Source organism: Mustela putorius, unplaced genomic scaffold, assembly GCF_011764305.1.
Source record: "Mustela putorius furo isolate JIRA1106 unplaced genomic scaffold, ASM1176430v1.1 tig00003836_pilon_pilon_pilon, whole genome shotgun sequence".
Classification (NCBI taxonomy): domain Eukaryota; kingdom Metazoa; phylum Chordata; class Mammalia; order Carnivora; family Mustelidae; genus Mustela; species Mustela putorius.
In genome coordinates this window covers 31261649-31275587 of record NW_025421989.1, presented here as the reverse complement: position 1 = coordinate 31275587, position 13939 = coordinate 31261649, and the positions used below count along the sequence as shown (strand labels likewise).

At 38.5% G+C, this 13939-nt stretch overlaps 1 protein-coding gene across 1 annotated transcript in view; it reads right to left on the bottom strand.

The window, feature by feature from the left end:
• The window catches only part of CFAP47 (cilia and flagella associated protein 47), a 529980-nt gene that overhangs the window by 512696 nt on the left and 3345 nt on the right, over positions 1-13939 (bottom strand). The window contains exons 2-3 of the mRNA XM_045089444.1: positions 11255-11619; positions 6655-6806 (exon numbers count right to left, since the gene is read on the bottom strand). Of these exons, the coding sequence (XP_044945379.1) occupies positions 6655-6806; positions 11255-11449 (347 nt within the window). The 5' untranslated portion in view covers positions 11450-11619. The remainder of the gene's footprint in view (positions 1-6654; positions 6807-11254; positions 11620-13939) is intronic.

Here is a 13939-nt window from a genome sequence, read left to right as displayed (position 1 = left end):
CTGCTTCTCCCTTACCCCCTGCCTATCTCTCTGCCTACTTGTGATCTCTGTCTGTCAAATAAATAAATAAAATCCTTTAAAAAAGTAAAAAAATAAAATAAAAATAAAAATCCATTATAATCCTAGATACACATCTCATAAGGATACATATATTTTATGTATGGATAATTTATGATTTATAAACATCATCAGGTATATTATTCTGTTTGATACTGAAAATTTCATGAAAGGGAAATAAATACTATTATGGCTATGTTACAGATGAATAGCCAAAGACTTCAAAGCCTCAATGTCTTACTTGAGAAAGTATTTGGATATAATATAGATGAACTTAGACTTAAATTTATTGTTATATTTTGTGTGTATTACCCTTACAAACCTAACAATGATAACAGTACCAATAATAAACAGAATAATACCTGCTCTTTATTGAATCCTTGGGTTATGTACTAGACTTATGAATTACTTCACATAGGATACAACTTCCAAAATACACTCACACACACACACACACACACACATACAAGTACCTGGACAAAACATTTACAAATACTGCTTTATACACTGGTGGTCTGGGCCTTCCTTCCCTCTGTGGATGTTTGTGTATTATTGAATATGCAGAGACATTCCAGAGATCAGCCAGGACTGTCCTATATGTGCTGCTTCTTTAAGGAATATCCATGTTCTTCTCATTAAGACATTGTAATTTTGTAATAGGAAAAGGAAAGATCAATGACCTTAGTGTACATCATTGCATTAATAAAGAGTTTACAGGATGCTAAAGAGGAACTCATTACACAAACAATATAAGATATGAAGCCAAACATTTTTTCAAACTATTTCTCCAGCTGGATGCAGAGAAGTGTCTTAAGAGCTTGGTAATACAGTAATATTATAACAGTTTTTCTGGCTTTCCTGTTGGTTTCTCTTCCATCTAATTAAAAACTAGCCTTATCAATAACATTTTTCTTTTTATGTTAACAGAGAATTTATGTTAAGAGAGAAGAGAAGGGGGTGCCTGGGTGACTCAGTCAATTAAGTGTCTGCCTTTTGCTCAGGTCATGATCTCAGGGTCCTGGGATGAAGGCCCATGTCTCCGGCTCCCTGCTCAGTGGGGAGTCTGCTTCTCCTTCTGCCCCTCCCCCCACCACTTGTGCTCTCTCTCCTCTCTCTCTCTCATGCTCTCTTTCTCAAATAAATAAAATCTTAAAAAGAGAGAGAGAGATAAGAGAAGGGTAGTTACCAGGGGATAGAGATGGGAAAATCGATGAGATGTTGATCAGAAGATACAAGCTTACACTTAGAAGATGAATTGGGGGGCACCTGGGTGGCTCAGTGGGTTGAGGCCCCTGCCTTCAGCTCAGGTCATGATCCCAGGGTGCTGGGATCGAGCCCCACATTGGGCTCTCTGCTCCATGGGGAGCCTGCTTCCCCCTCTCTCTCTGCCTGCCTCTCTGCCTACTTGTGATCTCTGTCAAATAAATATATAAAATCTTTAAAAAAACAAAAAAGAAAGAAAGTTGCTAAGAGATGAGATCTTAAATGTTCTTACCACAAAATGAAATGATAGTTATGTGATATGATGGAGGTGTCAGCTAACACCACACCAGTAATCACATTGCAACATATAAATGTATTAAATCAACAGTGTACAGCTTAAACTTATCGAGTGCTATATGTCAATTGTATCTTGATTATTAAAAAAAGGAAAAATAATTAAATATCAAACTTGGTAATTTATATAGGAAGTTAAAATAAATTTATATTAATATAATTCATAAGAGGGGGCACCTACATGGCTCAGGTAATGATCCCAGGGTTCTGGGATCATGTCCCACCTGGGGCTCCCTGCTTAGCAAGTAGCCTGCTTCTCCCTATCCCTTTGCCTGCTAGCCCCCTGCTTGTGTTCTCTCCCTCTCTGTCAAATAAATAAATGAAACCTTCAAAATATATATATATAATTAATAATAAATTTTAAAAACATGTATAGATTTATGATTAAAGTAAATCTATATACGTATTTGTATATATATACATACTGGCTACACATATTGATATGTACATATATACATACGCACGAATTGCATACAAATTTACAACACAGTTTATTGTTGGTGATCAGCAAAGATCTAACTAAAAAAATGGAATACATTAGGATATGATGCTATGGTAAGAAATGGAAGTACAAACCTGAGGGGGAAAAAAGAAGATGAATTTTTAAACTGTTTAACAAATTACTATGGTATATCCACTTTACTGGATACATTTGAAAAAAGTATGTAATTATCTTATAGTAACATTTATTATGTATAAGCAATTAGATCTTTGCAACTATTCAAGCTCATAAGGAAGAACTTTAGACATTTTTAAATGTGCAAAAGGGATGTAGCTTTTATGGATACATGAAAAAAAGTGTTCAGAATCACTGATTATATCATTTCTGCTAGAGTACAGATAATATAAACTTTTGGTTTCCAGACAAGATTTCATAAATCTATTTTCCCATGCTGATCCCCATTAAATGCAACTATAAACTCTAGCAATGCTGCAAGAAGCAAGCAAAGAATATTCACAGCAACATTATTTATAACAGCCAAAAACTGGAATCAGCCAATGGTGAATAGGCCAATGGTGAAAAAACTGTGGTACACACATACCATGAATACTTCTCAACAATGAAAAAGAGTGAACTATTCATATAAACAAAAGCTTGCTTGAATCTCCAGAGAATTCTGCTGAGTGAAAAAAAAAGTCAACCCCAAAAGGCTATATAACATATTTCATGTGGCAAAATTTTAGAAATGGGATACAGAATAGTGGTTTCCACAGTTTAGGGATAGTAGGTGTGAAGCATAAGGGAGGTGGGTATCGTTATAAACAAGTAATAGGAGAGATCCCTGTGGTATTGGAACAGCTGAATATCCTGACTATGGTGGTGGATACAAAATCCTACACAGGTAAGGTAATGGTACAGAACTTAAAAATTTAACACACAGGGCGCCTGGGTGGCTCAGTAGGTTAAAGCCTCTGCCTTCAGCTCAGGTCATGATCCCAGGGTCCTGGGATCGAGGCCCGTGTCGGGCCCTCTTACCCTCTCTCTCTTTCTCTCTCTCTCTCTGCCTGCCTCTCTGCCTACTTGTGATCTCTGTCAAACAGATAAATAAAATCTTAAAACACACACACACACACACACACGTAGATACACACACATAGCTTCATTCAGCCCTTCCCACCATACTTTAAGAGGGCAGTGCTGTCTTTATGTTGCAACTGTGATAAGCAGCTGACCTGATGAGAGAGTGCATACATTATGGAGCCAAGAAAAAATTCCTGTCTTCAAAGGCAGAAGCATTTTCAACTCTCCGTATATAGAACAAACAAGCAAATCTAAGTGCAACTCATAGTTACATCAATGTGCAGAATGGACCAAAAATGGACCTACTTAAAATAAATTATAAAATGTGAATTAAGGAATGCTGGGTGGCTCAGTCCTTAAGCCTCTGCCTTCGGCTCAGGTCATGATCTCAGGGTCCTGGGATCAAACCCGCATCAGGCTCCCTGTCCAACGGGGATTTTGCTTGTCCTTCTCCCTTTGCCCCTCCCCTCAACTCATGTGTGCTTTCTCTCTCTCTCCCCCACAAATAAATAAATGTATTTTAAAATGTAAATTATTTATAACAGACTAATAGCTTATTCCTTCCCTATCATGAGTCAACTGTTTGATTTCTTTATAGAATGCAATGCTGTCCTTAATCAACTTTTCAACAATACAGAGAACCAAATCACAGCAGGGCAAAATGCAGATTATAAAAAAAAAATACCAGAGAAATAATAAAAAGGCATGTCAAATACCAATATTAATATGAATATTCCAATATTAATTTTGCTGGTGATAGGCAAACACACACAAAAGAATAACATCTATAGAATGACATCTTGCTAAGGGAAAGGAGGATCCGTATGTGCATGTATATGAATAAAAAGCACTTTAAAATATTCACACTAGGGCACTTGGGTGGCTCAGTGGATTAAAGCCTCTGCCTTCAGCTCGGGTCATGATCCCAGGGTCCTGGGATAGAGCCCTGAATCAGACTCTCTGCTCAGCAGAGAGCCTGCTTCCCTTCCTCTCTCTCTGCCTGCCTCTCTGCCTACTTATGATCTCTGTCTGTCAAATAAATAAATAAAATCTTAAAAAAAAATGTCCACACTAGCCTTAAGAGGTAATTATTTTTTTTATTTTTTAAAGATTTTATTTATTCATTTGACAGAGAGACAGTGAGAGAGGGAACACAAGCAGGGGGAGTGGGAGAGGGAGAAACAGGATTCCCATTGAGCAGGGGGCCCAATGTGGGGCTTGATCCCAGAACCCTGGGATCATGACCCGAGGCGAAGGCAGATGCCCAATGACTGAGCCACCCAGGCACCCCAATAGGTAATTTTATAATGTACAAAAATATACTTTTTTCAGTATAAAATGAAAATGGCAAATTTCTTGGTCAAATAAATAATCCATATCAAAGTTAATCTGCAACTCAGTTATAGTTGACCCTTGGACAACACAGGTTTGAACTAAGTGAGTGCACTTTTTTTTTTTAATACAGCACTGTAAATGTATTTTCTCTTCCTTATAATTTTCGTTCTTTTTTTCCAAGATTTTATTATTTATTTATTTATTTATTTATTTTTAAGATTTGATTTATTTACTTGACAGAGATCACAAGTAGGCAGAGAGGCAGGCAGAGAGAGAAGGGGAAGCAGGCTCACCGCTGAGCAGAGAGCCTGATGCAGGGCTCGATCCCAGGACCCTGGGATCATGACCTGAGCTGAAGGCAGAGGCTTAACCCACTGAGCCACCAAGGTGCCCCCCTTATGATTTTCTTAATAGTATTTCTTTTCTCTAGCTTACTTTATTGTAAAATTACAGTATGTAAGACATACGACATACAAAATATGTGTTAATCAACTATTCATGTCATCAATAAGGCTTCCAGTTACCAGTAGACTTTTAGTAGGAAGAATCAAAAGTAATACATGAATTTTTCAACTACACAAGCATCGGCAGCTCTAACCCCTACATTGTTCTTGGGTCAACTATACTTAGTTCTGTGTTCTATTCATTATATTAGTCCACATTTTTCAACCAATCTCAAAAGAGCACAGTTTAGATTTCTCTGGAAGTCAAACATCTTCATTATTTAAAATTCAGTGAAATAATAATGATAATAATTATATTAAAATATAGATACAGGTTCACAATCCATTTAAGAATACATTCATCATAAAAAAAGAGAGTAGGATGGTGGTTACCAAAGCCAAGGGAGTGGGGAAATTGGAGAGATGTTGGTTAAGGGTACAAATAAGGAACTAGTTAATGAATAAGTCCTGGAGAGCTAATGCACAGCATAGTGATCAGGGTCAAAAACACTGTGTTATAAAACTTCAAAGTTACTAAGATATTAGATCTTAATTGCTCCCACCACAGAAAAGAAATGGTGATTATATAGTGTGATAGGGGTATTAGCTCACCCTAGAATGGTAATCATATTGCAATATATAGGGCGCTTGGGTGGCTCAGTTGGTTAAGCACCTGCCTTTGGCTCAGGTCATGATCCTGGAGTTCCAGGATGGATTCCTGCATAGGACTCCCTGCTCAGCGGGGAGTCTGCTTCTCCCTCAGACCCTCCCTTCTCTGTTTTCTCTTTCTCTCTGTCTCTCTAAAATAAATAAATAAAATCTTTTTTTAAAAAAACTATATATTGCAATATATAAATGTATCACATCCACATGCTATCTAACTTATAAACTTGTACAATGTAATGTGTCAATTGTATTTCAATAAAACAAAGAAAAGTAAGATGAGAAGGAGCAGCCATTGAAGAAGTGCAGTACCAGGGAAGTCGAGAGAATAAAGTAGCACAAGAAGGTAATAATGGTTAATAGTATCAAATGCTGCTGAGAAATGGAGTAAGATAAAGACAGGAATTACCAACAGATTGGCAACATGCAAGAGCTATTTCACTGGAAAGCTCAGAAAGACAGCCTGTCTAGTGTTTTGAAATGAGAGTAGAATGTGAGACTATACAGCATTCTTTACTGAGTCTTGCTGTCAAAAGGTACAAAAAAAAGTAGAAATAAAATATGATATGAGTCAAGGGGGAAAAAAAGAATGGAAGATATGCAATTGTTGGATGTTTTTATTTTAAATAAAAATACCAGAAAACTCAGGGTTTCTGTGTGCCTTGGTCAGTTAAGGATCTGACTCTTGATTTTGGCTCAGGTCATGATCTCAGGGTCGTAGGATCAAGCCACATAGTGGGCTCCATGCTCAGCGGGAATCTGCTGGAGATTCTCTCTCTCCCTCTCCTTACAACCCCTCCCTGCACACTTTCTCTCTCTCTCTCTCTCAAATAAACAAATCTTTAAATAAATAAATAAAATCTTTTAAAAATGTTTTAAAAAAATTTTAAATACCAGAAAACTAGACTTGTTTTAAACCCCACAGGTTGCTAAAAATTTGTACTTTAAGTTCAGCTGTAAGGAAACTATAGATACAATAAGCCCTGTTACCCATAGAAAATACAAAATATTACTTTAATCCTTATTTTTATTTGAAGAGTGCTGAAGACGTCAGCATAAAATACAGAGAATACATACCCAACTAGAGGGATCTCTATTGTTTTATTTCCTATTGAAATAAGTAGCTGGTCAAAAGTGTCTTCATCTTTATCAGGATGGTATTCCACCATAGCTGTCATCTGAAGTCCAGAAGCAAGTGCTTTATCCAGATTGGTCAAAATCAGTTTGAACTTTAGTGGGAGAAAAAAAGAAAAAAAAATCAAATGATACATGGTAACTCCTAATAAGGAAATAATGTGAGCAAAAGTAGTTAGAAGTATACATTATTTCAAGAGCTGTATCAATACATAGACAATATCCCTTCCCTAAAGGCAAAGACTTAATCACCATATGTGTATCAGTATAGATCCTTTAGATATGCTTTTTTTTAAATAAAATATTTTATTTATTTATTTGACAGAGAGATCACAAGGAGGCAGAGAGGCAGGCAGAGAGAGAGAGAGGAGGAAGCAGGCTCCTGGCTGAGCAGAGAGCCCGATGTGGGGCTTGATCCCAGGACCCTGAGACCATGACCCGAGCTGAAGGCAGAGGCTTTAATCCACTGAGCCACCCAGGTGCCCCCAGATATGCTTTTAACAGTACCTGAACTGAAACTGACAATGCAGTCAGTTGAGAAACATGTAAATGCTCATAGTCTTCTTGAGAAGTATGAGATGCTTAGAGGAAAAAAGGGAGAGCATGCAAATAAAAATGTTGCTCAATCATATATATATATATATATATATATATATATATATATATACCTACACATATACACACATACATGCATATATACATATGTATGTATATAAACATACATATAGCATTTTATATAGTTTTTGCATGGAAACTTAGAATTCATAACTTGGAGGAATATAAAAAATGAATAGAATAAGGAGGGAAAAAATACTTCTATTCTTGTAAACCATTTCCTAGACTCCAGGAAAAATACTAAGGGAGAAAGAGAAGAACTACTATGTATTGGTCACTCACCAGGTGTCAAGCATTCTACACCTCTTATTTCGAGAGTCCTGTAAGGCCAATGTTAAGGTTACCAGAATACAGATGAGGAAACTAGGACTTGCAGAGGTTAATTAATGTCTAATGTCTGTGTGACAGTGAGGATTGAAATCACACATCCATCTGACTCTAAAATTAAGCTCTTTCCCCACAACTGGAATGTGTCCCTCTCCTGAATTTATAATCTCCTTAAGGAAGCAGACTATACACCCCTAGAAAGTTAAATAATACACGCTGGAGACTAATTAAGTGTCTTTTGAGTCATGGAGACATAAGTATCGTGAAAATCCATGAGAAAGCATGATTATGGGCCAGAAAGGAGAGTAGTTGGCCTAGGCTTAGAGAATGGTCATAAAATGCGAACGAGCAAGTAAGATGCTCCCTGTAGGGGCAGGATTATCTCAGACACAAGCAGAGAAAAGGATAAGCAAAATAGTCTCCCAGCAGGCAATTAATAAGCTAGCCTTGCTGGGCAAAGAGCTTCAATCAGTAACAACGGAGGTGTGTTGAAATTAATTATTCAGGGCTTTTCAGGCGAGGCTGAATCTACACAGTACTTTCCAGCAATGAAGGACATAGAGCAGGAGAGTGATTTGTTGATACAAATGGTCTGAAAGCTTCCCACTTCCAGTAAACTTCAGATACCTTAAAACTATCACAGTCCAACTCTCAATCCCTCTGCAATGACAGAACGGTAAGAAAACAAGCAGTCAATTATTCCCTGCATAAGCCTGTGGGTGTCAGAAGTAACATATCACGTGTGACTACCGTCCTTTAAAGAAGCTGTATCTTTAAGAAGAAAAACAGGAAGGGGCAGCTGGGTGGCTCAGACAGTTAAGCATCTGTCTTCGGATCGGTTCAGGACCCTAGATTTCTGGGATACAGCTCTGCATTGGGCTTCCTGCTCACTGGGGGGTGCTTCTTCCTCTCCCTCTGCCCCTCTCCAAGCTTGTGCACACTCTCTCTCAAATAAATAAATAAAATCTTTAAAAGAAAAAAAAAAAGAAAGAAAGAAGGAAAACCAGGGCTTCAGCAGTATGTGCTTTTGGTCAAACTACACATTGCTAAGCCCTCTGAGCAGTATGCAGAGGTGTGTAAGGCACCATCCCTACCTACGAGCTGATGGACAGATGACCAAGGTAAAACTAACATTTACTAGGAGTCATCAGGACACAAGTCCAAATTATAATAAATGTCTGTTGATGCAACTGGTATCCAGTAGGGAAGAAATAATTTGGAGATAACATGATAAGACTTAGAGAGCAAGGGGTGCCTGGGTGGCTCAGTAGGTTAGGCCTCTGCCTTCAGCTCAGGTCATGATCTCGGGATCCTGTGATAGAGCGCCACATTGGGCTCTCTGCTCAGAGGGGAGACTGCTTCCTCCTCCTCTCTCTCTGCCTACTTGTGATCTCTGTCAAGTAAATAAAATCTTAAAAAAAAAAAAAAAAGACTTAGAGAGCAAAAGAGAATTCACTTTGACCCTCAAAGATGGGTGGAGTTTGGAAAAGGGTGATTCTTGCAGGAGGTGGGAACAAAAACAGGGGTCAAAAGAAAAAGGAATCTGGGGCTCAGGGAGACTCTGTCAATTAAGTATCTGCTCTTGGCTCAGGTCACAATCTCAGGGTCCTGGGGATTGAGTCCCACATCAGGCTCTCCACTCAGTGGAGAGTCTGCTTCTCCCTCTCTGTGCACACACACTCTCTCTCTCAAATAAATAAAATCTTAAAAAAGAAAGAAAGAGAGAGAGAGAGAGAAATAAAGAAAGAGAGAAAAGGGAGTCTGAGCCATGGGGGTAAAAGGGGGCAATTACAAGTGAGACTGGCCTGACTGACTGGTCCAGCAGTCACACAAGTTGGCAAAACACTTAAGATGAGGTCTGTGTCTTCTTTATTTTCTACCAGCGACCCACAGCAGATGGCCCATAGCACTGCATATGGTTCATAATAGGTTATTATGAACATAAAGACAATGCAGCCTCTTGAGCCAGGGCGGAAAACAAGTACTACTGTCTATGAGGAGCATTATTTTGTAAATAATTATAAACAGTGGTGATGACAATGCTCTTTACAGAGTACTTTGTTTTTATTAATTTTCTCTACAAGATAGTTACTACATTGTTTGCCAATCTATCTCTTTCTTCATTCCCTTTATGTCTATGAAAGACCAGGAGTCCATATCATGGTCTTGCAACAAAGAGAAATTCACACTGATGGGGTTCATGACTGTGGCTTCTAACTAGGAAGCTTACCTGGTCATTCTCTTGTCAATGTCAAGGCCTATGATCTAAATAGTTTTCCTTCATGACTCTTGATACAAACAAAACTAATCATATCACTTTTCTCCTTACTGCACAAAAACCACCCATACAAGTGTCTCCTGGACAACCATAAAATAGTGTTTGCCCCCATCTGGGATTTTCAGACCTACTTTCAATTGTTCAATAAATATGTAGTGAGGTAGTGAAATAATCAACTTTTTCCCTAATTTTACAGTATTTGGAATAATCAGGTCATTTTTTATTTAAAGAGCAAAGAGCCTCTTGTGATGTGCTATTGTATCACAAAATACATATCACTATTGTCAAAACATGCAAATACGAAAAGGAAAAAAGCATGATTCCATTTATATGAAACTCTAGAAAAAGCAAAACCAATCTATGGTGTTAGAAATTAGTACAGTGGTTACCTCCATGGGGTGATGACTCCAGGTACTGAAGGGAACTTTCTAGAGTGGTGTTAATATTGTACAATTTGACCCAAATGGTGGCTACATGGGTGTATAAATATATAAAAATTCACCAAACTTTACTTCCGAGATTTGTGCTCTTTAGTGTAGGTAAAGAGTACAACAATGTTTTTAAGTGTAAAAAGTAGAACACGAAAGGCCTTTTTCTCTTTGTCCTTCTAATTACTACCATACATTTTTCTATGTATATACAAACATATATAATTTTAACAAAAAAAATCAGAGATACCTTTCTATTTCTGTATAGTTGCATTCAATATTATTTATCATTAGCAATGTCCCACAAAAAAATCAGGTTATTCATCACTTACGTATCGAAAATTCTTATCACTTTTCTTATATCAAAAGTCTCCCTGTTAACTGGTGATCATAGTAAAAATCCATACACACACTTGATCTAAAATAACATTGACACTGAGATACAATTCTGTCAACTTTTAAACCAGAAGATTGGGACAGCCTCTTGAAACATGAATTTTGCACAGTAGGTGCTCAACAAATGTTTGTTAGAATATGAATTTTGTTGATGTAATTCTACAGTATATAAGCAAAAATTCTGGGCTATTAGGAGACACACATGGAACCCCTTTTCCCTTCTTTCTAAACCCAGAAGTTGTGAGGTTCTAGATCTACTTTTCCCCACCTTGTCTCCCAAAGCCAAGCAAAAAGTAAAAACACAAAACAAAACAAAAAGTCTAGCATATGTAAACACTGAGAGACCAAAATCTCTGCTCCCTGGCAAGGTCAATCCAGCCCCCATTTCGGAGGCACCGGGTATCTACTCTCCGGGACAGAGCGGGCGCCCAGGTGAAGACGAGTTCTCAGAGCCCTGAAGGTCCTGAAGTCCTGCTCCAGCACCCCCCGAGTGTATTACCTGTGGTTTGAGGGGCTCCTGAAACCGGATTTTCTGGTTGCAACGGCCGAGATTGTGTACAGTAATTGGGAGGCGGTACACCCTCCCGGCCAGCGTGTCCAGGAATTTCACCTCCGAAGGTGTCACCCGCAGCTGCACCTCCTTCTTTGGGGTCTCTGCCTCCCGGGGGACCGGGGAGCCCCTTTCGGTCTCCATGGCTGCCCTCCAGGTGGCCTGCAAACCGTAGCTGACTTCAACTACTGAGGGCCAGCGTGGACGCCGTCGCTAGGCAACCGACAGACGCTGCGTGCTTGCCTCAAGCTCCACCCCTATTGGTGCAGCCCAAACTTTGTGAGTTTGCTTTCCCCGGCAGAGAATGCAGGCTTCTGCGGAAAGAACACAGGGATCGCAGGTGTCAGCAGAGAAATTGGAAAACGTTCTACAACAGCCCAAATCCCGGAGGCCTCTTCCTTTGTCATCACCCGGCGGGATTTTAAGATGGCATTGGGGGTAGACATTTTCCTGGACCTCTCTTAAGGCAAAGCTTAAAGAGTAGGGGAAATGATGTGCCCACGGAGTCTATTAAAGCAACAAAATGTAACAGTAACAGAGGAATTCAGTGGTAGCAGAGTCAGGGCCCCCTGTGTCTCCTGCTCATTGGCCTTCAAGGCTGTCATTACTAAAACTGTAATAGCAATCTTCTCCGTCCTTTGTAAAAATGCAAATTATGTTTAATTTGCAGGGCCTAAGAATCTGTTTTGTAAGGAGGTCCCAGGTGATTTCAACAATGCAGCTCCAGGGACCACACGCTGAGTACAGAAGCTTTAGTTTTGTTAACTAGTCTGGGTGTTAAGTTTCTTCATTTGTAACCAAGGTGCTGCTCAGAAGACTGAGATCAAACCTCTTCATCTCTAGCTAGATGAGCACCTTTCCAACAAGCCCAAATTCACACTGACCAATCCCTACTCTCTCTTCATACTTTGTCTGCTGTGATGGTCTTAGGGTTGTTGTTGTTGTTTTTTAAGACATAATTTATTTATTTAATAGAGACATCGCAAGTAGGATGGCAGAGAGAGGGGAAGCAGGCTCCCTGCTGAGCAGAGAACCCTATGCAGAGCTCAATTCCAGGATATTGAGATCATGACCTGAGCAAAGGCAGAGGCTTAATCCACTGAGTCATCCAGCACCCTAGTCTTAGGGTTTTAAAACACATTAGTTAAGTGCTATTTCCCTGCCTTAAATCTGCCTCTTATCATAACTTTACAACATGCTGCTTCTAGGAAACTTTATTAATTTGGAGTCAAGCTCTGCAGATTTATTTATATACCGTGTAATTTTATATATTTATAAAAATATATAAGTATAAATAAATACATTTATATTTTCTCACATATAAACATGTATATAAATAAATACACTCACATTGCATATATATATATATATATATATATATACATATATTTGCTATTTTCATGTCCTCTTTGCTACTGTATATAACTTTCACTCTGAGAAGACTGGCCTTTCCATCTGCTGGCCAAACAGTTATTTATCCTTCAAAAACACTGTTGTCCCTTTTTCACCAACTGTTTCAGTCCTTTAAATAGGTCTCAAAGCAGATATCGAAAAATTCTACTAGAGATCATACTGCTTACTTCCTCATCGTTATCCTTTCCTTGGTATTTAGAAACTCTACCCACCATTAGAGTTTCCACTGGCTAAGTATAAAGTAAGACTTCTGATTTCTAGTTCACATGGCAAAATGTAGAATCAATAGATAGCAGTTACATCTTTCTCTTAAATACAGAATAGAAGAACGGTCAAGTCCACAATGAACATTTAGAATATCTCTCCCTAACCTCCAAGTCTCCATAACAGTTCATCATTCATTATAAAGTCGGGTAACTTATTTATCCTATTGGTACTGTGGGAATCTTGTAAAACACTTATGGGAAAGACTAAAACTATTTTTTGAAAGAGGAGTCAATGCAATCCAGAAAATCTATTATAGTGGTAAGAATAGTGACTTAGAAACAAGAGCTTTTGAAAGAAGATAAACAGCTCTTCTCTGAACACAAGAGTATTAAACACAAGAGTATAAAAGTATAGTAACCAGGGGTGCTTGGGTGGCTCAGTGGGTTAAGCTGGTCTTTGTATTTTCACATAAATATCTTCTCTCTTTCATCTAGCTCCTTACAGGCAAAGACCAGTATACAGCACATGAAAGATACATGCAGGGTGCCTGGGTGGCTCAGTGGGTTAAGCTGCTGCCTTAGGCTCAGGTCGTGATCTCAGGGTCCTGGGATCAAGCCCCGAATTGGGCTCTCTGCTCTGTGGGGAGCCTGCTTCTCCCTCTCTCTCTGCCTGCCTCTCTGCCTACTTGTGATCTCTGTCTGTCAAATAAATAAATCTTTAGAAAAATAAAAAATAAAAGTAGAGTAACTGTTGTATTTAAAAAATAATTAGAAAGTGGGTAGTAATAATGAAATTCACTAAGCTTCCATAGGATTAAAATTTCATCCTGTTGGTGAAAAGCCGTGCTAACAAAAAATAAACTGATGGCACTAATGTCCAAATATAGAATAGCATAAATTGGATGGCAGTGACAAGGGCCAAGAATTCTTGTCCCTTTCAAGGTGCACCTAGCTGGACTAAGAATCAAATTGACATGAGACCAATTAGCAGGAGACAATCAAATTTAAAGCATAT